This window comes from Suillus bovinus (assembly GCF_016758785.1).
Source record: "Suillus bovinus strain UH-Sbo-P2 chromosome Unknown EDB93scaffold_27, whole genome shotgun sequence".
NCBI lineage: Eukaryota > Fungi > Basidiomycota > Agaricomycetes > Boletales > Suillaceae > Suillus > Suillus bovinus.
The window spans coordinates 340,841-363,812 of record NW_024542083.1 but is presented as its reverse complement, the minus strand read 5'-3'; the positions used below and the strand labels follow the sequence as shown (position 1 = coordinate 363,812).

General features: G+C 46.7%; 9 protein-coding genes across 9 annotated transcripts; 5 read left to right on the top strand and 4 right to left on the bottom strand.

Moving 5' to 3' along the window:
• Positions 1-25: 25 nt before the first annotated feature.
• Positions 26-1,567, top strand: EDB93DRAFT_1146147 (uncharacterized protein; the record flags this gene model as incomplete). The annotated part of the gene is made up of 1 exon (XM_041449490.1): positions 26-1,567. A coding segment is annotated over exon 1 (1,168 nt), but the record flags the coding sequence as incomplete, so codon positions are not given.
• An 18-nt stretch (positions 1,568-1,585) lies between these two features.
• On the bottom strand, positions 1,586-3,811 carry EDB93DRAFT_1281165 (peptidase S28; the record flags this gene model as incomplete). Its single annotated transcript, XM_041454448.1, has 10 exons — positions 1,586-2,104; positions 2,155-2,242; positions 2,290-2,376; positions 2,426-2,447; positions 2,498-2,680; positions 2,761-2,945; positions 3,004-3,068; positions 3,115-3,407; positions 3,470-3,514; positions 3,565-3,811. 10 exons carry the CDS (start codon positions 3,809-3,811, stop codon positions 1,772-1,774), a joined length of 1,548 nt encoding a protein of 515 aa, XP_041307803.1. The 3' UTR covers positions 1,586-1,771.
• Positions 3,812-4,173: 362 nt separating this feature from the next.
• Positions 4,174-5,512, top strand: EDB93DRAFT_1103981 (uncharacterized protein; the record flags this gene model as incomplete). The annotated part of the gene is made up of 8 exons (XM_041447369.1): positions 4,174-4,209; positions 4,420-4,651; positions 4,699-4,748; positions 4,773-4,807; positions 5,039-5,048; positions 5,207-5,313; positions 5,354-5,438; positions 5,465-5,512. 8 exons carry the CDS (start codon positions 4,174-4,176, stop codon positions 5,510-5,512), a joined length of 603 nt encoding a protein of 200 aa, XP_041307802.1.
• Positions 5,513-6,539: 1,027 nt separating this feature from the next.
• On the bottom strand, positions 6,540-7,622 carry EDB93DRAFT_1146134 (ubiquitin-conjugating enzyme/RWD-like protein). Its single transcript, XM_041449489.1, has 4 exons — positions 7,532-7,622; positions 7,349-7,488; positions 6,959-7,164; positions 6,540-6,899 (listed from the first exon to the last, which is right to left on the bottom strand). The coding sequence occupies exons 1-4, from the start codon at positions 7,542-7,544 to the stop codon at positions 6,839-6,841; spliced, it is 420 nt and encodes a 139-aa protein (XP_041307801.1). The 5' UTR covers positions 7,545-7,622; the 3' UTR covers positions 6,540-6,838.
• Positions 7,623-7,727: 105 nt separating this feature from the next.
• EDB93DRAFT_1085243 (uncharacterized protein) lies at positions 7,728-9,622 on the top strand (the record flags this gene model as incomplete). Its single annotated transcript, XM_041445897.1, has 7 exons — positions 7,728-7,770; positions 7,836-7,923; positions 8,009-8,183; positions 8,273-8,393; positions 8,499-9,007; positions 9,126-9,354; positions 9,408-9,622. 7 exons carry the CDS (start codon positions 7,728-7,730, stop codon positions 9,620-9,622), a joined length of 1,380 nt encoding a protein of 459 aa, XP_041307800.1.
• Positions 9,623-9,708: 86 nt separating this feature from the next.
• Positions 9,709-11,156, top strand: EDB93DRAFT_395074 (uncharacterized protein). The gene is made up of 2 exons (XM_041456255.1): positions 9,709-10,672; positions 10,721-11,156. Exons 1-2 carry the CDS (start codon positions 10,120-10,122, stop codon positions 10,930-10,932), a joined length of 765 nt encoding a protein of 254 aa, XP_041307799.1. The 5' UTR covers positions 9,709-10,119; the 3' UTR covers positions 10,933-11,156.
• Positions 11,157-11,459: 303 nt separating this feature from the next.
• On the bottom strand, positions 11,460-13,828 carry EDB93DRAFT_1146116 (MFS general substrate transporter). Its single transcript, XM_041449487.1, is given in 12 exon segments — positions 11,460-11,594; positions 11,605-11,926; positions 11,976-12,116; positions 12,167-12,283; positions 12,332-12,697; positions 12,756-12,890; positions 12,939-13,025; positions 13,072-13,084; positions 13,136-13,221; positions 13,271-13,378; positions 13,439-13,458; positions 13,509-13,828. 11 exon segments carry the CDS (start codon positions 13,698-13,700, stop codon positions 11,743-11,745), a joined length of 1,449 nt encoding a protein of 482 aa, XP_041307798.1. The 5' UTR covers positions 13,701-13,828; the 3' UTR covers positions 11,460-11,594; positions 11,605-11,742.
• Positions 13,829-18,122: 4,294 nt separating this feature from the next.
• EDB93DRAFT_1103977 (uncharacterized protein) lies at positions 18,123-18,577 on the top strand (the record flags this gene model as incomplete). Its single annotated transcript, XM_041447368.1, has 3 exons — positions 18,123-18,251; positions 18,297-18,415; positions 18,466-18,577. 3 exons carry the CDS (start codon positions 18,123-18,125, stop codon positions 18,575-18,577), a joined length of 360 nt encoding a protein of 119 aa, XP_041307797.1.
• A 1,802-nt stretch (positions 18,578-20,379) lies between these two features.
• Positions 20,380-21,089, bottom strand: EDB93DRAFT_1085188 (uncharacterized protein; the record flags this gene model as incomplete). Its single annotated transcript, XM_041445889.1, has 2 exons — positions 20,380-20,509; positions 20,560-21,089. Coding segments are annotated over 2 exons (660 nt in total), but the record flags the coding sequence as incomplete, so codon positions are not given.
• Positions 21,090-22,972: the final 1,883 nt, after the last annotated feature.

Sequence of the window (22,972 nt, the reverse complement as noted above, 5' to 3'; positions counted from 1 at the left end):
AGAAATCGTCGCGACGTACTTTGGTTATGCCATGCTGTCACACAGGTGGGAAGGGAAGGAGCCATCGCTGCAGGATATCCAAGACAAGGTCTTGTACGAGCTGGATCCAGTTGGCGGCATGGTGAAGTTTGCAATCATTCTGCAAAATTGCTCGCCGCGCGGGGTATCGCTGGGCGTGGAGCGATACATGCTGCATCGACAAGAGCGACAGTGTCGAGCACCAAAAAACAATCAACTCCATGTTTGCTTTATATCAACACTCAGCGCTCACCATCATCTACCTTTCAGATGTCCCACCCTCATCAAAGTCCGGCGCATTGGCAAATAGCGCTTGGAATACACGCGGATGGACAGCTCAAGAACTCCTCGCTTCTAAAGTCATTCTCTTTTTTCAGAAGGATTGGAGTCTATACCTCGACGATCATTCTCCCAACCACAAGGAGTCCATTGCGGTCATGCAGGAGTTGGAGTATGCGACGGGCATAGACCGACAGGCCATTTTAGCCTTCCGTCCCGGGATGAAATGTGCCAGAGAGATATTCCAATGGGCTTCGATACGTGTCACAACATTGCAGGAAGACACCGCTTACTCACTATCCGGCGTCTTCGGCGTCCGCCTACGTGTGGATTATGGTGAAAAGAAGCAGTGCGCGCTTGGGCGGCTTCTGCGGAAGGTCATAACTCAGTCGGGCGATATCACCGCCCTAGACTGGGTTGGGAAACCATCAGAGTTCAATAGCTGTCTACCAGCCGATATCCTTTCGTACAAAGCTCCTCCATGCAAGCTGCCATTTCTATCAGAAGAAGACATTCAGTCATCGGTCTCTTCACTGCGGGGTGCAGTGTCTCTAGAGTCGGCTTCGAGGTTGTATCATACACTTGACTGCCTGAGCGCTCCACGATTCGTGCACCGCCGGTTGAATCTGCCTTACATTGTGTTCCCTGTCACAGAAGTCAGGTGTAAGCCTGGCCAAAACAAGGAGATTCATTTCACGTACGCAGTCAAGGCAGATGAGCTTCATGACCTGGACATAATCACGGAAAACAAGCTGCCTCAATTCTCCCGAGCAACGCCGCTGCCAGCTTGGCGGACGTTCTTGCTTGTGCGCACATGGACCCGTCATCTCCTTGAGCTTCCTGACCCCGCGGACGATACAGAGAGCGTGGAAGATTGGTCCGTGTCCGAATCTACGCTACTTCCTTCGGAAAATGAGCCCGTTGATTCGGAGTCTCACTCCCGAGCATTGCGATTGATGGTTCGCCTTGGACAGCCGTTTGGTGCATTTTTGCTTGCGCGGCAGCGCGACAGAGCATACAAGAGAATCGCGTCAGATCGTAATATAATCGCTCACGTCAAAGACATGGCGGCCGTTGACGGTATGATGGACATCAAGACGCTAGAGATAATGTAACTGCACGTATTAATTTTAATTTGACAGAAATCTTCGAGAAACAGTACCTGTATACATAAATCCTTCATACTATTTGCATTGCACATTAACTCACAACAGAACCACCCAAAATCTGTATCCCCTAACCGATAAATTTTAGTTTGTTTTGCGACATACGGAGCAGTCTGTTCGTTCACCGCGTTCGCGTCGCTGCCATTCACCGTCGAATCCAAACTCAAGTCAGCAGATATCTCTGCAGTTGGGCGCAGAACTCAGGCCTCCCAGTCGCTCCCACTTCTCTCTAGAGGCGCATATATATGTTGCACAGAAAATAAATACTGAACCAATTAATTGAAGCTCTTCGATGTAAAAGTGATCCATCAAGCAGAAGGCTTCCACTCAGCAAGCCACTCCTTCATGTACATCAATCCTGCTTCCTGCACGGCCGCAACTGTCGCGTCTACAATGCCGTTCTGTACCACCAAGTCTGTGCAGTGGAATCCATCGCCCACGTGGATCGGCATGCTGGGAGTACTGGGCTTATTCAGCCCATCAGCAGAGACAGTTGCCTCGCGCCAAGGGTCACGCAGGCCATTTGCGAAGAAGAGCCGCGGGATGCTCACGTCCCAACCATCGTAATTTGCGTTCGTTTCTTCCGTAGTAGGCTCAGGTGGATAGGCGAATGCTTCAGGGAACATGTTGACGCATTGACGCTGAAGATGATATCGATGAATGGTCATCTTTGAAATCATATTCTACATACCTGTTGATAAAGGGGTTGAAGGATGCGGCTCACGATGGCAGGCTCGCAATCCGGAGGGCCAACCTGATACCATCCGACTTGGTTACACCTAGAATGATGGTCAGCATGGACACTGAAGCGAATGAAAACACCTACACGATCCAAAACCATGACCTGTTTGCATTATTCACGGTGGCATTAGTCCAGTAGGGCTGACTCGTATCATACGTCCCAAGACAGGTTCTATCTTGACAGTCAGCCAATCCGAACGACTACGCCCAAGGATACGTACTCGGCATCCTCAGATCCACAAACTTTACTATCAAATTTAGCCACGTCAATCAGAATCAAGGGGACTGCCTACCATAGTTGTAGTATGTGGTATTCCAGAAGTTTCCCCAAGAATAGATGGCGTTTTCAAGTCCCCATCCTTCAGGTCCGGCACTGACACCGTTCTTGACCTCGAGTGCATCACAGAACTGGAAGAACATTGCTCCTGGACCGACAGTAGGCTGCAGAGATTGCCAATCGAATAGGTTATCTTGAACTGTTGATCCGAACAGGGTCAGTAAGGACAACAAAGTGATAAACCCGTATTCTCTGACATAGACAACGAGGACAACTCACGTGCGGTGGCGAAATCTCCTATGTGTACAACGTCGCCGAGGCCAAATGCCTCCTTGAGCGTCTGGATTCCAGCAGTGTCACCAACTGTGTACATGTAATCCAGGTAGTTGATCACTGCTTCTACGTCAGCAGAACAGTTCTGTGGCATATATTCGCGAATCGGGGTGAAATAGTCATAATAGTCACTGAATTGGTCAGAGTCATCAACAAGAAATGAGCAGTGATTGCATACAAGCGACGTACGTAATTGCCTCAACAACACCGGAAGATGAATATCCAGCCCAGAAGATTCCCGGTTTGCTTTGTGTCTATCACTATACTGAAATAATAGAGTTACTTCTTAGCTCACTTGACCATCGTCCAACTCGTGAGGGCTCCTGAATAGCTTCCTCCGATCAGTATCCACGGTGCCTGACCTGGTTTGACAGCATCACCCCCAGGCATGGGAAGGTCAGCTGTGGTCGCAAAGTATACGAGATCATCAATGGCCTGTTGGATGGTGAGGAGCGCGAGAGACTGTGACGTGAGGTTGTCGTATGGATTGGAATAACCAAAGAAACGGTGTTCGATGACGATAGCTGCACCACCATTCTGTTGTTGAGCAATGAGACCGTTGACGGTTTCATTTGTAGTGTAGCCTTCGAAGCCTGATGAAAATCGAGTATTTCAGAGAAAGGCGTAAATTGACTTGGAGTAACACGGCACTCACCATCTGCGTTGGATTCTCCGGGTGTCATCAAGATAATGGGGCCACCTTCAATGCATTTCATTAACACCGACTGCACTTCGATCCTTGCCACATACCAGGCTCATAAAACTCCCAGTTCATCCAGTATCGCTGTTTAAAGGTTCCGAGGTCTGGATTGTTGTGGTCTATAAGCTGGTCAAAATGATAAACGGTCGTAATGGGTGGGAGCGCTGTGCCATTCGATGAAGTGAGGAAACGTTCAGGCACCGTGATTTTTGGGAGAGAATGCATGCCACGAAGCATAGCATTAGGGATAGCTGCTCGGGCGACAACTGCAAGTAGGAGCGACGTAAGAGCCCACATGATGTCGAACCTCGATCGCAGGGATGGGATTAAACAACACCGTCGAGCAAAGTCTTTTTATAGTCATGGGAGGATGCATAAGTAGGTGCGTGTGCTGTTCCTCGACGCGTAAGAAAAGCTGGGAAGGATATAATTGGACGCAGCTGCAAGTTTGTCAGTCGGGCTCGGTTAATCCCAAAAGAATCCGATGATGGATTGACACCTAGGCAGCATTTTTTCACAGTCTTTCAGATCAAGTTTCTTTACATGCGCTAACCTGTCTCCCTCCTCAGAGAAGCTCCAGCCCATTTTCTCAAGTTTCTCGTCAGGTTCTTCTCCAGCTACGTGGCCGCCCTTAGTGAGAGTCGAAGAAGAGTTCTGTAATGCTCACTCCTCACCCCACAAGTCCACTGGGAGGAGTAAGTCGCGAGGAACGTTTCGAGATGTTCTGGAAGAAAATTTCGAGGAATGGTCTTCGTAGATCAGTCAAATTATACGAACGTCCGGCGTATGTCACCACGTTGCCTATATACCAAATGTGCATTGTGCCATTCTTTCCTTCGCACGTCAATATCCAAGTGTTTGGACCTAAGGAAAGCGTGACTGCTGTGGAAAGACCTGAAATTTAGCTGGTGGTTGCTGGACAATGTGGTGGTCGGAACGGGAGGGGAAAAGGTGACTCAGTGGGAAAGTATTATCCTGCAGAAGAAGCTAGATATGACGCGCCAGAAACACCATGGGAACAACTCATGCTGCAAAGCCTGGCTCCAACTCTGACAATCCCTTCCCCAAAACCCCCGGTTGTAGCTCTAACACTAGATTTTTTCGGATTAGGCCTAGAAAACCCCGCTTGTGGTCGAAGTGAATACGCTGGTGGATAACTGCTCTATTGGATTAGATTCCGGTAGATCTACAAGAAAGTGAGAAATGGGGTCTATACCGCAGTAAAGTTATGCATGTGAGACTGACCTCCGTAAATTAGGAATTAGGGATTCCGCGTCTACTTGCAACATCCAGGTAAGCCCATTCTTGACCGATATGCTAAACGTTGGGATAGTCTCCACGTCTAATCGTAGAAAGAAGTTGGAGGTTAAAGAGCATGAGCTCGCAGACTGACAATCGGGTAGAAGATGGATGTGGAACAAGTGAATATCCAGGCAGTTCAGCTTTGGAATACCATGAAGTCCAACATACTTGCAAGTAAATGTGACTCACCTCTTAACTATGACGCCCTGATAAATACCGCAGGCACTCGTCAGTGAGCATGTTACTTACTGTATTACATTGGCAATGTTTGGCTCCGTTGAGCAGGGGAAACTACATATCATGTACCCAAAGGATAATATCAATCTCAGAATCTGCCCAAAAAAATGCTGGGGAAAAGCATGAAACGAAACACCATACTTCCACCTGCAGGACCGAGGGAGGCGGAACCAAGCACAGGCCCTGTGCATGAGCATTGTCCATCTGATATCACCCAAATATGCGGTCAGAACATGTATCTTTGAAGTAAAGCAAAGAAAGTAAGTGCATAATCAAAGGTGGCGAGGCACGTCATAACAGCCAACTATCTGTGCAGATGTACCTTGAAGTCTCTCGGAATGCAGTGACGGCAGCTACTAGGGCCACTATCCATGACCATGCCTCGGTGAGTAACGAAATGATGGATGACAGGGGAAGGACAAGGCTAGTGCACCTGCCCAGCAGAATCCCGTTATTTAAGTAGGCCTGCTCAAAACCTTACGATGCGAAAGGCAGCGGCCCATGAAGGAGTTGTCAAAAAGGGTTGTAATCCGTGCGGCTCGTAACTGCTTTGCAAATGTCAATGAGTCTGGACCTGGTGATGTTCAACATAATAGTCAGACTCAAGTGGCGTGCCAGCAGGTGAAGAGAGGAGTTTAAAATTGGGGCTGTGTTGGCCGCCAATTTTCAACCTGCATTTCGTTCGTCTATGGTACTGGTACTGAGGAATATAAAAATATCAAGATATCGACCGTCGCGATATACCGAGCAAGTAAGTACCTCCCGCATGGGTCACCGGCACCTGCTAAATTAAATTTGATAGTCCAGCAACCAGAAACGGATTCCTTCCTCCACCCAGTGCACAGCAAAAATTTGGTTTCTCTGGGCTCGTCATCGTGATCTACCCAGCTTCGGTCGACTATTTCTTGGAACCTCGTTTTTTCTCGCTCACGGACGAGCATTTGCACGCTCGCTTCTCTGCCAATTGACTTGAATTCAAATGTCCTGCTGCAACACCGCTTGGCGCACTTACGCCTAAAGTCCAAGTCCTCAATTCTTTCTCTGTGTTCAATGTTGGGAGGCGTATGGAATGGACTAATTCTGATTGGTCCTGCTTTGACGCTCTGCCACCACTGACGGTGGTAAGCAGAGTTGGTCCGTGCCGGAGTTTTCACGCGATCCGCTCAGCGTCTCCCGGAAAAACAGAGTCAGTCGATTCCAACTCACACGATACATCGTTCGCCTTGGACATGTCCATATAGAATACAAGATAATTGCGTCAGATTGGAATGTCGATGCGCAAGGGCTCCTGATGCAAGAGTTCAATTTGATGGCAGAGGTCACTCACGATACACTGCAGCTAACGTTTTTGTTGGGGGAAGAACGGATATATCTAAGGGTGGTTCGTGACGTATTTGACAGGGTATTTCCAACACCCTCCTGTATTCGGTGAACCCTGGTAGACCAGCATGTACGCAGACTGAAATCTATCTCATTGCTTTTTGCCTGAATAGTGAGAATACTAGCAACTTTTGCGTACTCTTTCTTGACATCCTATGAGTGGGAACGGGTGAACTTTAAATTGAAGATAAATACCTATACTTTCATAGCAACCAGTGAAGGCACTGGCAGCGGCGTATGAAAGTGTGAGAGGGTTCGACAAATTTAGATCTGATAAATCATATATCGCCCCGTCAGTAGATATCAATGCCTCGTCATTGAGGTCCACTGCATTCGTCTTGTATAATTCGTGTTGTACATTGCAAGCCACCAGTCGATAGTCCATCTTCTAATTATAAAATGACTCTAGAAGGTGCTCCCCTCTGGAGGCTGGGGAAGCTTCCTATTATTGGCTGTCGCCATCTCCCTGCGCAGGCAGGACATCAGTAACATGACCACAAGTTCTCGATAAGGGTTCATCCATACCTTCTGATACCAACGAGGATAGTCTCGATACTACTATCCCGTCCCCACTGAGAGAGCACATTGAGCCTCAAAGGATCAATCTTGCCGTCGATCGGAGATACAAAAGGAAGGTTTACACGAGAGAGGAAGTGAACGGTGGGTGGCTTTTCGGGGTAATCGTCACCACAATGGATCTTCAAACTGTAGATACGATTTTCGTGAACAGTCTGTGACGTGTTATGCAGATAAATCAACGTATTTTGCAAGGGAGGATGTTAAAGGCAGGAGAGCGTCCCACAAGTGATCCAAAGAAGCGTTAAGAGAAGACACGCGATACAGTGTGCAGATCGAAGGATCCAGTATCATGTGTATCGATCAGCAAGCGATATGATATTCATTGAAAGCACATACGTGTCCTGGACCAAGAATTGTTCCATTCCAGTTGCTCATCATTATGTCGTCGCTATCCATAAGACCATACGAACAACTGCCATCACCTATGCCTTTCTCTCCTTTCTCCAGCTCTTCCAGAAGACGGAAGTTGCGGGGAACTATAGGAAATCAGTTAAAGTAAACTTATATTATCAGACTTACCTCTGGCCGCCATTCTCCTTTGTAAAATGGAAAATGAGTGATTGTACACGATAAGTATGACTTTGGACTAAGATAGCGTTTGGGAGTAACGGGTATTTGCGGCACTGCACTGCCTCAGCGGCGCAGCATAACACTCACCGCTAGCAATCAATCACATTCATCATCTTGTTCAACGACCAGGTAGCTTAAAGTAGCCATGTTCAGAGCAAATCAAGCAAACCCTTATGATGATGTAGTAGGTGCGTACGCGCGATGTTCACCGTCTCAACCATTGTATCCTGATACAATGTCTTGAATCCCTCAGCCAAGGCTACCGATGAGAATTTGACAGGCGAGAATTGGGAAGTCATTCTCAATTTATGTGATAAAGTGCAGGAAGAGGGTGAACAAGGGTGAGCGTTTTACTGTATTACGATCTTAAACCAGTCATGTTATTGGTACTCAATAACCGATTTTGACGGGAATTGCGTTTGGTAGTGCCCGTAACGTGATCGCATCACTCTTGAAGCGTCTGGCTCATCGTAGCCCCAATGTGCAACTCTACGCACTTTCTCTGGGAGAGTCTCTCTCAAAAAACTGTGGTATCGACCTTCATCGCGAGCTTGCGAGCCGAGCATTTACTGGGGCATTGGAGAAGCTTATCGTTGATCGGGTGCGTGCATCCTCCTGCTTTTAGATCGAGTCCCATTTGTCACTACGTCATGTTATGCTCCTGACTCAACTGACTTGAATGCATGACAGACAACACATGAAAAAGTTCGTCGGAGGGCACTCGGCCTCATCGCGATGTGGACAGCAGAGTTTGAACACGACCCTACTCTAGGAATCATGGAGGACTGCTACAATAGTCTGAAAGCAAAGAGTACGTTCGCCCTGACCCGTCCCCTTCTAAACCAACCCTGATTCCCATTGTTCTCTCCTTTTACGCATCACCCTATGGTACCCCTACTCACCAATTGGCTCACAGACTATCAATTTGAAGCCCCATTTGAGCCAGCCCCTCCTAGCGTAGACGACGAGGCACGGCGACGTGAGGAGGAGGAACTACAGCGGGCCCTCGAAATCAGCATGCGTGACAAAGGCGGGCGATCTACTTATGCACCTGCTGGTTCAGCTGGTTCCTCTGGTGCAGTTGCAAAGCATGCATCTGGGTATGTCCCAGCGCAGTCGCCGAGTCCAAAGGATCCCGCGTATGCAACAAATAGTCAACATCCAAATGCCAGGACAACGTCGGGAAATTCTGCCGCAAGTGGTGGAGTTTCAGCCATGGCCGCCTCTTCGACATCGTCGTTGCCATCCCAAGTCTCTATACCAGTAGTCACTCGTGTTCGCGCTCTGCACACCTTTGAGCCTACGGAACCGGGCGAACTCGCCTTTGAAAAAGGTGACGTGATCAAGGTTGTGGATCGAGGCTACAAAGACTGGTGGCGAGGGCAATTAAAGGGACGCACGGGAATATTCCCTGTGAATTATGTTGTACGTCTCTTTCCTCCCACTTAGTCATGGCCGTCGGCTCACATGTTCTCAAACATTGCTGTTTCGCCCGTTCTGGTCCATGCGTTTGTCATTCCATTATTGATTCTGCCATGTCTAGGAACCTCTTCCTGAGCCAACTGCTGCTGAGATTGCGCGTGAGGCAGAGCAAGAAGCAGCTGTCTTCGCTCAAGCTGTGAATGTTGATCGACTATTGACAATGCTGAGGAATCTGGATGCTTCAAGAGAGAACCTAGCGGATAACGAGGAGATTCAGGAATTATACCGCTCATGCATGGCCCTCCGTCCCAAGATTGTCAAGCTCATTGACAAGTACAACCAGAAGCGGGGTGCGGTTTCTTTCCCTTGTCTGTTACTCAGATTGTGTTGATAAACCACACAGCTGATTTGGTATCGATGAACGAGTCCTTTGTGAAAGCACGCACAATATTCGATCGCATAATGGAAGACAGCCTTGCGCGTCACACCGCAAGTAAGCAAGACAGCTCTCTATTATTACCAGATCTCCTCAGCCTCTGCAGTGTACGATTCAGGTCCACAACCCTATGGATACGGTTACGACCAATCCCAGCCATATGGGTATGGAGGTCCCAATAATGCTTATCAGCATCAGCTCGAGCATCAGCCCCAATCCCAGCCTCATCCTGGACCATTGCAACAAGCCGACCCTGCATATGCATACCAACAAGGACAAGCTTACAGTGCCCACGTTGGCGGAGCACCGTACCCTCAGCCTGCACAGATACCGTACTCACAGACTTCGCAAGCGCATTATCCTCAGCAGCAGCCTCAACAGCAACTCCAACAGCAACTTCATCCCCAACAACAACAGACACAGACACAGACACAACAACCTGCTGAGTATTCCCCAGGAGTACATGCTCAACAGCCGCAGCCGCAGTCACAGCCGCAGCCGCAGCCACAGCCACAGCTGCAAAGCCAGCAACATCCACCTCAAAGTACTGGCCCGCCTTACGTTTTCGATCCAAATGCAACATACCCAGATCCAAATGCTCAAGCATGGGCGCAATACTATGCGCAGGGTGGGATGGATCCCGCTGGGGCTGTATACTTTATTTCAGTACCAGGCATAAATGATACATCGTCACCGCCAGAGCAAAACCCTCAATCGCTGCAATCATCACTGGATCCATACCAAGCGCAGGCTCAGCAACCACCTGCACATCAGGAAGCCACGCACCAACCGTCGACCTCCCAGCACGCAACGTATACGGACCCCGACCCCCAGCAAAACCAATACCCCTCGCAGCCATACTACCAAGACCCTGCACCTGCCCCGCGGGTATCACCAACCAGTGCAACTGGTGGCATATCTTCCCTGCAACGGGCGTCATCTGCGACTGCAGGTATCCCAAACCCGTACAGCTATCATTCTCCCTCACATCAGCAACAGCTCTCTCCAACTGGACAGAGTGGATACGCTGGACCAGGGTCTGAGGGACATGGGTATGCGCAGCCTGCGAGCCCCGCACCAGGTGGCTACGTTCAGGGTCCGCCGTCTGGGGCAGGGTATGGGAGTTCGCCGTCGGGTGAGTACCCACAAGGTCCCGGGGCGCGTGGCAGTGTGCATGCTTTACAAAATCAGTTTTTGGACATGTCAATTGGGGGTCCAGAGGCTGCGACGTCGTGAGTGAAAAGATGCATGAATGAATGGACATTGGTAAACATTTCTAGGTGACCCTAAATTATTGTCTCAAATTTGTGATATGCGAATTATTCTGGTATTATTCCGTGAGGGTATGAACATTCTTGTAGGATCTAATCATCGCATGTCCTTGAGACCTTTGGGCCATCTACAGCTGTGGCTGGTCACATTGTGCCTACGACTCGACAAACGAGCAATCTCGGCAGACGCATTTGCATTTCCTTTGATATCCTTCGTTTAGAGGACATTGAAAGCGTGTTAGCAGAACCACCTTTGTAAATCACCCACGCACATCATCATACTCGTCCTTGCTTTGTAGAACCAACTAGTGGTGGAGAGATTGCCATTGGTGGATGTGAAGTCCTCCAGAACATTCAAGCTCAATTCAACGCGGAGCGAAGAAAGAAGTATGGAAAAAATGTTGTCCGCTTTTCCAGCGTCGCTCTAGAAAAAAGTGCTTACACCAAACGAGCAATCAGTTTCTTGAAGAGTTTAGCGAAGGCCTGCCATCATGGACTCGTCTTTGCAATTAACATCACCGTTGGGGTACCTGATCTTTTCTACCTCTTTAACTCTGTTGGAGCACCAACAAACCCATCCCGTACTGTGGCCTCATCGCCTCAAATTTCGCACCTCTATGTCAAAGTCGATGAAATGCGAAGATAGGGAGCAGAGACGGTAAGCACGGTCAATCAGGTTGTTTCGTAGGCTCGTTACCAGCCTGGCAGTTTAGTTGTAACCCATTGTAGCAGATAGTGTCAGGAAAAAAACATTCAGCTGACCATCGGCTTCCGCTATCTGATTCCCTTGCTTATATATAAATAAGTAGGTGCGTTTCAGTTTTGTATATGTCACTCTCATACGTACTCCTTACCGCGCACAATACCGCTCGTATAATGATGGGTGTAACATCCATTCAAATACAGGACGAGTGGTTGCAGACATTCTTCCTTATGTACGACGTGGTTATTTACTATTTTACTACTACAGCTTTATACAATATTAGTACAATCTTAACCGAACACTGCTAGTGGACCTTGATCAACGACTGCTATAAGAGATATCTAAAGCCTTTGAGCAGCCCCATAGCCTTCTCTTCAGCTTCGGCAGCTTCATTGCACCGTGAAAGGTGCCTCCTAAATACCCAAAGCATCACAATAGACATGGCGCTTGTCAAGATACATAGGGCACATGAATTTGCGTATGAAGGCCCCCAACGGGACGGCCAAAAGTACCTGCGATGCATCAGCGACACCGCAGAGTAAGAGTATGTTATGAACTGACGATGAACTGATGTAGCCAAGTGATGACATGGCATTGATTAATGCAATAGCGGCAGCGCATTTCGACCGCGATTGGGAAAGTGTGTTCATGACCCAGGTTAAAAATACCATATGTGCAACTGGGGCCTGAGCCATCAAGAATCTTGCAGAAAACGTCAAGGCTGTGAAACTACAGGATGAGAAGGTTCGTACAAGGACAGATATCGAACGCCCGCATTCATAGTAGAAATTGCCACCATGAACCCCACAATGGCGATAAATAGAGGACCAGCGGTATGCCAGAAACGATCACCAGTAGCATCGGAGTGCCTTAGTCATTGTTAACTCACCAATTGAGACTATTAAGTAGATCCTGACCTAGCCACAAGGAACAACGTTGCAGTTCCCAAAATCCACGGAGGTGCACAAAGCAAGAGCGTGATAGTCGAGTTGTAACCCATTGTAGCAGATAGTGTCGGGAAAAAAATGCGGAACGATAAAGACGCCTCCATCAAAATATTAGCAGCACCAAGCCACCATACCCTCCAATCTGTAAGTGCTTCATAAAGGCCAGACCAACCTTTGTGCTCATTTCTGACTGCAACTTCCTCCATGCGTCCTTCGGCCACGGTCAGTTCATCAGGTGAAAGCCAATCACTCGGCGATGACGGAAAGTCTGGCAAAATCCAAATTGCAGACACTGCAACCACAATTGTCAAAGCCCCCTCGACAAAGAAGAGCCATCTGCAGCAGTACAGTCAGAGAAGTTTCGCATTGAGAGCATGCATATTTCGCCTCTGACCTCCAACCCGTAAAACCTAGTGTGCCATCTAGGTTTACCAAAATTCCCGACGCTGTAAGAGCACTGAAAGCATTACTGATCGAACTACCACAAGCAAGAACTGCTGTGCGAAACCCTAGTTCATTGCGCTTGTACCTAAAAAAGTTTCAGGATATGTTGTTCAAAGGTATTGAGCAACTATACCATCGTGAAAGAAGGAAAATAGCTCCAGGAAAGAACGTCGCCTCAACAAATCCAAGCATGAAGCGCGAGATAAGAATGGCATGATACCTAAGGTGGCGTCAACTCAAGAGCAGCAAAAGTGATAGATACTAACGTTTGCGCTATGCCTTTTCATGACCCTCGTTAGGCGATATCAATTCAGTGACTGGTGTACGTACCAATAAACAGCGTGATAGCACCGCATATTGCCATACAGTTTGAGAGGTATAGTGATGGCCTTGTCATGCAACTCAAGAACATGTTGCTTTTGAATTCTCAGATGGGCCACAGAAGGATGATGTGCTGGTACATACGAAGGAGTTTGCGTCAACAAATACCCCACGTAAAATATGCTCATGACGGTGTTAAACTGATTCCCCGTCATACCAAGGTCCTCCTCAAAACCACGCAGCCTTGCAGCACTATCGTGATCGAGAGGCAATTGAGTCACACTACAATCGTGAGTTCGAAAGGCTACGTACGCTGCATTAAAGCGGTCCATCTACGGAAGAAATTAATGCAATAGCGAAAACACTGGATACACCAACTCACACAGCTCATAATGTACATCAGAATTAGGAAGGCGACTCGAAGGTCTAACTTGCGGAGAAGCCTCTTCTCCACTATCTGTCTGTTGTGTTCACCGTATTCCTGAGGAAGCGCCGGACTATCACTGCTTCTGTCAGAGGCGCCATAGTGGGACTCGGAACTGTTGCCTGCACCGAGCAAGGGGCGGTCTGACATTCCTATGGAGTATGGACGAAAGAGATAACAAACAGCAGCCCGTCAGTGCACCGGAATCCGGATGACGGGTTCCGATCCATACTGCTTTGGAGCCTGAGCTAAGTACTAAGTACAGTTGCGGACACAAAGTCGACAACTTACGTAACGGACGAGGAGATTTTTTTGGTACCAAATGGCCTTCAAAAGGCATCGAAAAATAGCCTCAATTGAATTTTTCCACGCATTTTTTGTCGGGCCAAATTTTGGGCAATTTCGAACGACGTTGTGTACCCCTTTGGGCCTAGAATCGTATCATAATAGTTGCCCAAGCCGCAGCTTCCCCATTCAAATTTCAAACCCTTTCAGTACGCACTCAATAAAACGCCACGAGCGATTGATGAAACGACGCAACACATCCAGTGGGCCATCAAGAAATCGTATAGCTGCCTCTTTAGCCTCAGAAAAGTTCTTTTTAGGTCCTTCTCGATACCAGTATTTGCAGCATTCCCCCAGGCCCACCCGTCACCCCAGTGGCGCACCGAAACTCGGATACGACCGCAAAGCTGGCCGGTGCTATCATCGAAGTTCACTTCACACTTGTGCACCACTCCGTTCTCAACGCAGTACTTCGTGAGCTTATAGTACTGCGCTGTGTGCAAACCCTCGAGCGGTCCTCGCAGCCCCATCAAAAGTATTCAAATGTGCCTACCGGCTTAGCTTGGCCCTCTTTCAGGTGCGATATTGCGGGTCATATCAACAGATTCTAGAGTGCATCTAGTATACAGGATAATCATTCATGTGATACCGCCCGCCCTTGCACCTCATCTGAGTAACACGAGTCACGGGATGACAAGAATCACTCCCGAGCTCCCTACACTACACGAACTCGAGCCTCAAGTAGGGTATAGCACGGGTATGGGGGTCACGGGTATGGCGGGTACGGGTACGGTGTCGAGATGTGGTACCCGTGGTCATACCGTACCCGTTAGCACGGTATACGGGTATGGTCACGGGTATGTGGCTGCACTATCTCCGAACTTCTCCGCAGTGCTATATATTGGACATCATGACTCTGATTCACTAACTACTAGCCTTATTTTTCGGAGGTCGTTGACTGCAACAGCTCCCCGTGATCCGTTGGTTAATCAGTCTACTGCCAGTGACACGGCCTCGCTCGCTGAGTCTATCCTATAGACTATCACATTTAGAAACCATCGTCCCTGCAGTCCATTGGCATATCTAGTAGATGATCTTGAGGACTATTTGCGGCAACCTGTGGAGAATATTAAAGTCACACTGCAATGGTAGGTCCATAATCAAAAGACGTATCCAAATTTGCACCGGATGGCACTTGTATTCCTAGTAGGTCATGCACCATTGCTCTCGCTAGCATCACAACTTATGTGTTACACACCATAGCTACCTCGTCGAACATTTCACAAGGCTGGCACCTTCTATGCGGAGCGGCTTTACTCGAAACCGCTTGTCTCCATCATCAACCCGTGCATTCCTCTGTCTTGGCTCATGGCTCCATTGTGGTCTGGTAGCACCCGAAGACCTTACTAAGGTCTCTGAGGAAGAGAAAACGAGCGTTGGGTGAGGTTATCCTACATAGTGTTACAATTTCTTGTTTGTGTACCCGCGGGTAAATGCAACACCACGGGTAAGCCTGCTATACCGCGGGTTAGCACGGGTAATACCGTACCCGTACGGGCACGGTGTTGACGGGTACGGGTGCGGTGTTGATCTTCCGACCCGCGGGTATACCCGTGCTATACCCTAGCCTCAAGACTGGACAACATTGTTCGATCACTTTTAAATAAATTCAAATTTTCTGCCACATTGCTCGAGCAGTATGAAAATTTGTGCAAAAGGAATTGTACTGATTAGCTGCGAACCAGGTATCGCACTATTATTTTCTTTGCTGGCTTTCCATATATTTCCATTTTCAATTGCTGTCAGTGCTTGTGGCAGAGCCAATCTGGATGCTAAGGCACGCAGGTCAGTAATGTGGTTAGATTCTGGTTGCACAGCGACTACTCACGGCCACGCCATAATTCGCACAATACACATCAGAGTCGCAGCAATCAATATCTCTGATGCAAGATCCCAACAGTGGGGAACATGCACTGACAAACATAGATGCTGTCAAAGCAACAACAACGGCGAAGAGGGAGAAACGCATTTTCTGTGCGAGGTTGATATGGGATATTCTGCGGGGGATCTCAGAATGATGTCTCTGAAGATGATGGAACACTGTAGGATGATGACCAGCTTTTATATCCTGTATATGCTCGGGAGCACGATATGGCAGAATCGTTATTGCTGTTATATGTGGCACAAGTTTCAGCAGAATCTGCAGGGGCGTATTTAACCTGCTGGCAGGCATCGATAATTTCCTTGAGATTGGTGCACGTCATCCTTAGGGTATAGCACGGGTATACTTAGTGCTGGGGGCAGAATTGTTTGCAAGTAATTGTGCCGGCATAACCGGCAGAAGCGGCAGAACCACCACTTCTGCCGCTCGGCAGAATTTTCAAAGCGCTACAAGGCTATGTTACCGCCGAAAACCTCGGGTAGATCCAAAAAAGTGTTAGGGTTTGGTAAGCCTTACAGCAGTATTGATTATATAGTTTTCGCACTATATATTTCGAAGCAATTTAGTAATTGTCTGAGCAACCAAGTGGGTGCAGGATTTACGAGACCAGCATCCGGTAACCTGAGCATATACTATCATTCCTGGGAATCTGCAACTGGATGTAATATGCAAATTGTTCAAAACACCTCAATGCGCTGCTTGAATCACCTCGAAAAAATTTAGATGCATGTAGGCTACATAGAGATGATGTACTGTCCAAGTAGAATAAAAATTTCTTGAGTGTTGCAGCTGTGAGAGACAGAATAGTGCATCACCAAAAGTTCGAAAACCAGATATGGGAAGCTAAGGTGATAGCATTGCACAACACCCATCAACAGCTACATCAGGCCCACCAAGCGCCGCCAGCACAAGGCATCCTGGGATTGCTAGATCAAGGAACTCAATTTAAGCTCATTGTCCGTCATATGCTGGGTGGTTCGTCATATGCTGACACTTCTAATGCCTGCTGAATCATTCTAATTGCTTATCAAACTAGTATCATATCAAAAAATGTTTTATTGTTTTGCAGTAAATACACGATAGATTACAAAATTGAGAGTAAGGTGCGAGCTCGAGAGAATGGCAGAGGTAAGAAGTAACATGACTGGTAGAAATACTGCAGATATGTGACATATTGCAGTAGTAAATGTGCAGGTAGGCAAACCTATACAAGAAAATGTTGTCAGGAAGATAACCAGAAAAGAAATTGTGCACGCACCAGACCACCAGATTACTTCGAAGTCCCATGCACTGTGCCCCTTGATCCTGAATTCTATATTGGATCCTATAAGTGGATATATGCACCATTAATAGAATACTACATTACTGCTAATAACTTACTTTGTTGTTTTGAGAGTTGGATATTAGGCTACATGGTGCCATGCGCAGTAATTCATATGATGAATGATGGGAGAGAGATGTAGATGAGAGACGACGAAGGAGGCAGAATTTGCGAAGTCCGTTGTTTAGACTTGTTGATGTCGGAGCTTCAAATGCTTCAACGGTCGTCGATCGAACACTTCAAGGGTGTTTATAAATTTATTGAACAACAAAGGAATACCATGGAGCTTAGTAATTTTGCATTAGAACTACTACTAAGATACTGGGGGTGTATCCAGGCTGAGAGAAAGAGTAGCATATCCATATCAGAGTACTATCATAATGACAGGAGTATATCATTGAATATCAGATACATGCAACAATGGTATGCTACTAGCTACTTGACATCATAATGATCAAGTCCTTCTTTGACCTTCACAATCGCCATCATCCATGATCATAAATATTTGTCAGCATCAGCCCAATCAGGGAATACCTGAATTTTGAAGTTTTGGTGATGTGGTAATTTGCAACCTTGTATAATCATAAACGATCCAGATCCCATAGATCCTAGAGAGATATTCAAAAAATTACACCCAGGTTATATCAAACACCTTGTCAGGGTGTCAGAACACAATTTCGATAGAGGTCATTCTCTTGTTTTAAGATGCTATAGACGGAGGATTGTGGACATGTATGAAAGCGTGACAACAGATAGGAGAGTGTGTAAGAAATTCAATCTCCTCTACGGCACACTTGGCTTGATACACGGCACTGTCCAGTCAGTCGCATTCACATTGCATTAGGAACACTCAAAGTAGCCGCCTAACTTCGCCTATGCCTAAGTCTGCCTAACTTTTTGTATTAGATAAGCTGCTGAATTGGTCAGTGCTCAGTGTCTGTACTTCAGCACGCTGCGCTACATACCAGTGTATACACTCCTTGTAACCATCACACTCGTTACCCTACACTCTTTATATATAATAATGCCACATAAAACAAATACCAGCATCCCACCTATCACATGGACATCTGACCTCGTATGGAAACTCATTGCTGAGGTCAAGAGGCTAGTCAACCTCAAAGTCTTATTTGGCATCAAAGAAGACAATGATGTGCGTGAACCATTGTCATTCGAAGCACATATTGATATTTCCCAGTCTAAAACAGGTGACCAAAAGATTTCCGCTTATAAAACTATAGCAAACACCATTTTACCTGAGGTGTTTGCTTTGGATCCAAGGACAGCGATAGATCGGACTCAGAAAAAGGTTGAATCGTGAGTTTCATTTATTTTATTGTCTTCGTTGACTTTATGTAAGTATTCAGGCTTCGGGTTACATACGTGAAGCATGCTGCAGCCTTGAAACAGACTGGTGGAGGTTTGAAAGATGGCGAGAACCCTTCAGATAAAAATTCTCTCATGAATATCCTCAAGTGATACTCCATTTCCGTACCTTCCCATTCGGTACAGTGTAGTTGCTAGCTGAACATGTACTGGCTTCTGGGGCACATTAGAATTGTTTGAAAAGACAGGATGATCTTTGATAAGGTGCAGAAGCACCTCAAAAACAGTTGGGGAGATACGAAGCATGTTCGCAAAGTGCTCATGATCAGATGGATTTTGAGCAAATGACCAAGCAAGGTGAAGATTGCCTGCCTTGATCACAGGAGGACGAGATTGTAGATAACAAGTCTTCTTGATGCCCTCCAGCACTTTGAGATCAATGTCCAACTGCTTGGCTTTTCTGATGATATTCATGGCTACTTCTGGTGGAAGAGTAGAGTCCCGAAGGACCGTAAAGATTAAGTATGCTCGCAGGACTTTTGCTCGATGAGAGGGGAGAGGCATCATTATCACTCAACAGCAGGACCTGATGTCAGGTGTACTACTGCATGGTAGCTTATCTAATACAAAAAGTTAGGCAGACTTAGGCATAGGCGAAGTTAGGCGGCTACTTTGAGCGTCCCCTATTGTCTCATTCTTGTATCCTCGTAATGCCTCCAAACCGCTGGTGAATTGTTACAGCGAAATTTGCAGCACTTCAACGACCACCCAGAACTCAAGAAAAATCAATGCTATGATGGTTTATTTAATCCCCCCTGTTCTCGCAGGCGCTGTCTCAAAAGTGACTATAGTGTGGTGCATGAATTCCCGCAAGATACAATTCCCCCAAATTTGATTCAACAACCATCCAGGTATCAACCGTGGCTGCCCGTGCCTGTCACTCATTCCTCAATGTCAGCCATGGATCTGCCCCCACCCAGCTATGCACCTCCATATTATTCAATGCACCATTCTGTACCTCGGTCTCCACCTGTTCTTCACCCTCCCTTTGCACCGGTTGGTAGACCTCTTGCTAGTATGTTTCAGGATTTTCGGGTTGGTGGAGTGCAGATGTATGACATTGGGGGCTCTGGTGATGCAGGCCGTCAGCTGTATGAGTCAGGACTCTATCAACAGTACCATTATAATCACAATTATTAGTATATAGACCATGATCCTCAATAATATTCATTTTCAAAGCAATGCGCAATGATGAGCTTCAGAGTCTTTGGAGAGTGAAAGTTGACAGGTGCCGCTGCTGTGCCAATGTGTGACATGATGTGACATGTTTTGCAGAATACCAGTCAGACCCTGAATTTTCTCAGCCTTCATCCGACACTCCACCAAAAAATCCTTAAAATCAGAAAAAATCATATTCATATAGAGTAGCTACGAATATATAATGGTGCAAATCAGTAGAAGATAATATGATGCAGTTGAGGAGTTACAAAAGATTTATTGAAAATGTTGCAGAACCCCAGGAGTGATAGTAATAGAGAGACTGAGGGTACATTGACGACCAGGGCCATTGTCCACATCATGTTGCCATGTTCTTATAATACTTCAAACATACATCCCAGAAACATCTCATGCCATGGCTTGAACAGATATCAAGTTCAGTATGTTCAGTGTAGGTTTAATTGATACCTCGGCCAGATATCACACTTCATAGGTTTAGAGCACCTGCTCGATAGGTAGGTGTCATACCATCATCACATACCACAATCATGTTGTTAATATGTAATTGGACGGCGAAAGCATGAAATGAAGCCATGAAATGTTTGTATTGCTGGTGTACTATTAGATACAAGCAAAATTAATGCGTACTAAATGAGCAATACTAAATGAGCAATATGTGTCCAGTAAGCACTACCAGAAAGAGAGAACAAATGAAAACAAGTGAGCCATTGAAAAATTTAAATTTCCCATAAGAGCTTGTTCTGGATGGTAGTCTGCCACTGGGGACTAGTGGTGCTGAGGAGCTTCGGAACAACTCTCTTTCTGGGAAATTCAGCGAGGTCTAGTTGAAAATATTCCACAAGGATGCTTTGTAACAATCAGTGAGGAGGAGGAAGGAAAATTAATGGGAAACATACTCACAAAATGCGTGTTCGTATGTCAGAGAACCGTTTGGTCCCTGCTCACTGACCTGGGTCTTTGCTAGCTTGTGAATGCCATTGAGAGAGTCATCTACGAATTTCCAGAACTTGGACGAAGAGTAAATGGCACAGTGTTCTTTGCCTTTGAATCCTGAGCTTCCCTCACTGACAGCTGGTAGATCTTCTTTGTCCTGGTACTCATCCTCTGCTCCTTCGTCCCTGGCATTCTCGTCCTCGTCATCTTGATGGCTGCTACCATTGCCACTATTGTCAGTATTCTCTGTATCATGCATTGGCTGATCTTCATCTAAGTAGCCTTCGATGTCAGCAGCAGGAGCATCAGGCTCAATGTCTTGATTGATGTCGCCATGCATCCTGTGTTCGATAGCGTCAATATCAATTCCGAGTTTCTGGTTGATTTTGACACAGAGGTCTTTGTGAAGTGACAGAATGAGTGAGTTGGAAAAAAGAGCATTGAGGGGTACAGTCTTGTAGTTGTCCATACCGATAAGGAAAATGTGCAAGCAGCGCTGCTAGACTACATGGTATGAACCTCCTGTTGTCAAATAGAGCAAGGGCATACCAAAAATGTGAACCTATTCCAGTGCATGGAATTGACCTCAATGCGACAGTGATGAGTGAGAGATTTTGCAGTCTCCATGATGCTCAATCATTTGAAAATTGACGTTGTCAGCTAAGCAAGTGTATATCATAAAGTGTTTGCATAGCAGTAGCAAAACTTGACAAACCTTAGCCTTTATGTTGCCATGGATTGAGCAAAGCAAGTCACTGACCAGTTTTGACAGTTGCGCATTAAGTTCTGCATCTTCCAACATTGCTGCAGGGATTTTGAATACATTGTGGTGCTCCCTAACGAAGTCCTGTTGAGTTTCAGCATTCAACTAACACAGTGATCGACTTAGAGAATACCATGATGTGACAATGTGCATCAGTGACATATGCAGTGATATTGGTGACAGCATGCACGCAGTGAGATGGTTCTGGATTCCAGACTGTGTTTTGTTTGATCAGTGTATACTGCCAAACTTTGGAGATAGATACAGTATACCTTGAAGTCCTTAGAATCTAGCAGTTCTTTCAATTGAGTGAGCTCCACATTCCGGGTATCATCATTCTGCCTCAACAAGGTGGCCTTGATGTCAATGAGCATGTAGTATATCCCTCCGGTCTGCAGGCAGGTAGCTGTATCAAAGAGTTGTGAAGCACTAAAGGAAAACTTATGTCAATAAATTCATGAAGTTTGTCCTCCGAGATACCTAAGTCTCCAGCGACCTTCAATGCATAAACTTTTACTCTCTTTGTGCGCACAGGTGTAAGGACAGTTGGGTCGCCACGACTAGGACTTGAATCAGCTCGGTGGCGGCGTACAGCTGCAATATTAGGTTCATCGAGCAATTCATCAGATATTGCAGATTGTAAATTGTCGTGAGGGCGAGATGCGCTAACAGCAGTCTGTGACTGAGAACCTGTACCATTTCTGGGTGATCTAGACATGTGGGCAAGTCCTAAGGGTGAGCGTGCACATCCTATACTGCCCGCTCTTGCAGCAGGAGGTTGAGATCCACTACGAGCACTTTGAATGGAAGCCAAATGATTCCTGCCTCCGAGACCTCTGGCAGCATCTGGCATTAATAGACCAAGACTTGTTGAGCCTTTGGTCTGTGGAGTGCCTTGAGTGTGCACAGGAAAGCACTGGAGTAGCATCCTGAAAGCTGAGTAAAGGGCAAATGCGAGAGAATCAGTCCAGCTCTGAGACCTGAGTGGGTGTTCTGCATGAATGCCAACAGAAAATAAGGACACACTTAAGCGATAAGCATTTGTGTGTTTCACATGAGGCTTGATTTGGATCACAAAAATGCATTGAATGGGAGCATGTAAATTAAAGACTGTAAGCTATATGTAAAGTAGAGGTCTTATTTGAACATGTCATCGCAAAGCGTGATTCATGTCAGAACTGCGCATATACAGTCAGACTGATACATAGCGCACCCTGAAAAACAGGTGAGCAGTGGGTTTCTGGAATAATGGTAGCTTGACCCCAGCGAGATTTCTTAGGTGTCTCACCGGCAGCTGCACTTTGACTAAAGTCGCATTCCAGCAGGAACAAGAGCCTGAGCGACAGAGTAGAGCATTATGTAGCATAAGGTGCAGGCGAGAAGGGGGCAATAGAGGACAGATGGGAGTAATGCTGGGGTGGTTGAGGCCTGGAGTGACTAGGTCCAGCTAGTGGGAATGTATTAGACGGTAATGTATGGTGAAAATGAGGTATGGGCAGTGGATGTGAAAATGTTTGATGGCCTGAATGCCAGGTAATTAGAGCTGATGGGAATGAAGGAACATGTAATTGGGGTGGATGCAAGTGTGATTGAGCGGCAGGAAGGTGCAGTTG